At 61.7% G+C, this 2,958-nt stretch overlaps 1 protein-coding gene across 1 annotated transcript; it reads right to left on the minus strand.

The window, feature by feature from the left end:
- Positions 1-290: 290 nt before the first annotated feature.
- Positions 291-2,728, minus strand: LOC134057291 (serine/threonine-protein kinase pim-1-like; the record flags this gene model as incomplete). Its single annotated transcript, XM_062514285.1, is given in 5 exon segments — positions 291-397; positions 654-833; positions 1,472-1,838; positions 2,034-2,084; positions 2,171-2,728. Coding segments are annotated over 5 exon segments (1,263 nt in total), but the record flags the coding sequence as incomplete, so codon positions are not given.
- Between the last annotated feature and the right edge of the window lie 230 nt (positions 2,729-2,958).

Below are 2,958 nucleotides of genomic sequence, written 5' to 3' on the forward strand. Positions count from 1 at the left end.
GCTTCTCCAGGGGCTCCTTCTCCTTCCCTGGGGTGAGACCAGGCTCTCAGTGTTCTGCCCAGGGCCCAGCTGTCAGTGAACCAGGACAAGCCAAAGCAGCTCAGATGGTGGCCACCAGTGCTGGGCAGAGCAGCTCAAGGGCTGTGTGTTCCCACCTGATGACCCCTGTGCAGTGACACAGGCAGGACAAAAAAGTCTGGGCTTCTTTGCTTCTGATTGCCAAGGCCTGTGTGCAACTGGAACTCACCAGAGCCCTGCATCCAAGTGTGCCTGTGGCTCTCTCCCTTCTTCTATGGCAGGTGAATTTGCTGCATCCAAGGGTCACAAAACAGGTCTTCTGACGAGGGCCTTTCCATGTGGAGCATGGATAAGCACCATCTGATCAGATCTTGGCCCTCTGGACAGAGAAACCAGAAACCACCGGTCAGTTGGAGGAGGCTCCAGTCTGCTTTGCCCCACTGTTCTCATGCTCAGGCTGTGCTGCATGTGCTCAGAGCTGGGCCTAAACCTTCCCATCAGTTCTTTGTTTTGGAGGAGAGCAGGAGAGCAGGACATGTGCCACCTCCTCAGCAGCAGCCAGAGCGGGATGCTCATGAGCCCACTGCTGTCTCCCAGCACTGGTATTCCCCCCGTGCCCAGAGATGAGGATTCACCTTGAGAGACCTGTTGTGGCAGCGAGAGCTGATGGTTCCAGCTGATGTTCTGGCCTCTCCTGAAAGGGTGCTCCCCACAGACCATCTGGTGCAGCAGGATGCCCAGGGACCAGAGGGTAGCTGGCTTGCCATAGTACCAGCCAAAGTGGGTCCATTCTGGGGGGCTGTAGGACGGTGTTCCTATGGAATACAGATGGAGTTCATCAGGGGGATGCTGCTGCTCCCAGAGCCTGGCCCCAGAATCCTTGGGCATGCTAGGGCTGCACCAGTGGCACATGGTGTGACCCCTTGCCTCTGGCCAGCACCTGGGACTTGTTTACAAACTTGGGGTTGGAAAAGGAGCCACTGGTGCTGGAAGAGTGCAGCAGAAGCCCTGGCAAGGCCTGACCATGACAAGGAAAAACCCACTCCGTGGTGGGGAAAATCCATGTCTTCATCCTCCTTGCCTGCATTGCCCCAAAAGACATTATGAGGACAAGGCAAGCAATGTGAGCACAGTAGTGCAAGCCCTTTCTCACCTGCCCACCAAAACAGCTGCTGCACAGGTTTGGACCCCCCACAACCCACTACCCCCACCCACGGGTGTTTTTGTCAGGCTGGCTGCCCCAGCGCCAGTCCTGGACACAGTGGCTGGCAAAAGCTGCCAGCAGGGCTGGAAGCTGCCCCCCCACCCACCCCAGTCAAAAGCAACTCAGATGAAGACTCAGTGCCATGACTGGCAGCAAAAAGGAGAGTCCCTGCTGCCACAGCCAGGCTGGGCCTTGAGATGTTGGGCCAGGAGATGCCGGGACCGGGAACACAGCCCTGTGTGGGCTCACCTGTAAAGTGAGTGTAGGCTGTGTCCTGCAGGTAGGTGCCACAGCCAAAGTCAATCAATTTTGCCTGCCCGGTGGCCAGGTCAAGCAGGATGTTCTCCGGTTTGATGTCCCTGTGCAGGACCCCACAGCTGGTGCAGTGCTGCACGGCCTCCAGCACCTGGCTGAACAGCTCCTGTGCCACCTCCTCTGACAGGAACCCCTGTGACCAAATGAAATGACGGAGGTCCTGACACCACTCCGGGTGCTCCAGCACCATCAGGATGTCATTGGGGAACTCAAGCCACTCCAGCAGCTGGAGAACTCCAGGGAAGCCTGTGGACACCTTGTCCAGCAGCACGATCTCCAGTGGTGCACTGGTGCCATCGGGCTGCAGGAGGACCACGATGCCGTCAGCGGGGCTGATGCTGTGCCAGGACTGGGGAAGCCCTCCCCCAGCACGGGATGCTCTGCTGGCCCCACACCCGCTCTCCCTCCAGGCTCCTGGTGGCTTCCACCCTTCCGGGTCTCGACTCATCCCATCCCAGCATGCCCCGGCTTCTCCCGCTGGTCCCCGCTCACTCACCAGCTTGCCCCAGTGCTGGACATGGTTTCATGGCACCCTTTTGATGGCCACCTGCATGCCAAGGGCAGCAGCAGGCTGAGCTCCTCCTCGTCCTCCCTCCTCCTCCTCTTCTGCCTGCCACTGATCCCACCACTTACTGGGGCACTGTCCGAGAGCCGAGTCACCGCCCAAACGCTGCCAAAGCTTCCACACCCCAGCAGCAAACCGAGCTGGTACCGCTCCTTCGTGCTGTGCTGCGCCTCCCCTGCCAGCGAGACGCGGCTGTCAGCGCTCGGCCCGGGGCCAGACATGAGCCCTGAGCACCCCTCAGCCGCCCCGGGCCGGGCAGCCCCAGGTGTTCGCTCTTTGGAACGGGACAGCAGAGGCTCAGGGCCAGCGACCGCGCTGCCGAGCGGTGGAGCTCGGGCCTGGGAAACCGCAACACAGGCAGCAGGAGCAGCCGTGCCGTGTGTGTGCTCCACGGGCCCGGGAGGAGCCAGGACCAAGACCAGGACCGTGGCCAGGGCACACCTTGGGGCCAGGGCCAGGGGCCGGGGTTGGGGTCGGGGCCCATGTTGGGGCCGGGGCCGGGTCCGGGGCCGGTGTCGGGACAGGCGGAGCCAAAGGGAGGCGATGCCGCTCCACGCACTGATGTCCATCCAGCAGCACCACCGCCAGTACAGCCAGAGCCGGGTGGAGGTGAGACCGTGCCGGGATGGATGGGGATGGGGAAAGGGATGGGAAAGCCCCCCCTGGGGCCAGGGCAGCCCGAGTGTATGGCCGAGCTAGGAACTGGGAGATGGAGACTGGGAGAGGAGGGGGACCCAGGGAAAGAGAGACCGAGAGAGGCTGTGGGACTGTGGGAGAGGGAGAGGAGAGCCAGAGGGTCGACAAAGTCGCTTCTGTCACTGCTGCTGCTGCTGCTGCTGCAACTGAAGCCCTGGGG

Source organism: Cinclus cinclus, unplaced genomic scaffold (assembly GCF_963662255.1).
Source record: "Cinclus cinclus unplaced genomic scaffold, bCinCin1.1 SCAFFOLD_32, whole genome shotgun sequence".
NCBI lineage: Eukaryota > Metazoa > Chordata > Aves > Passeriformes > Cinclidae > Cinclus > Cinclus cinclus.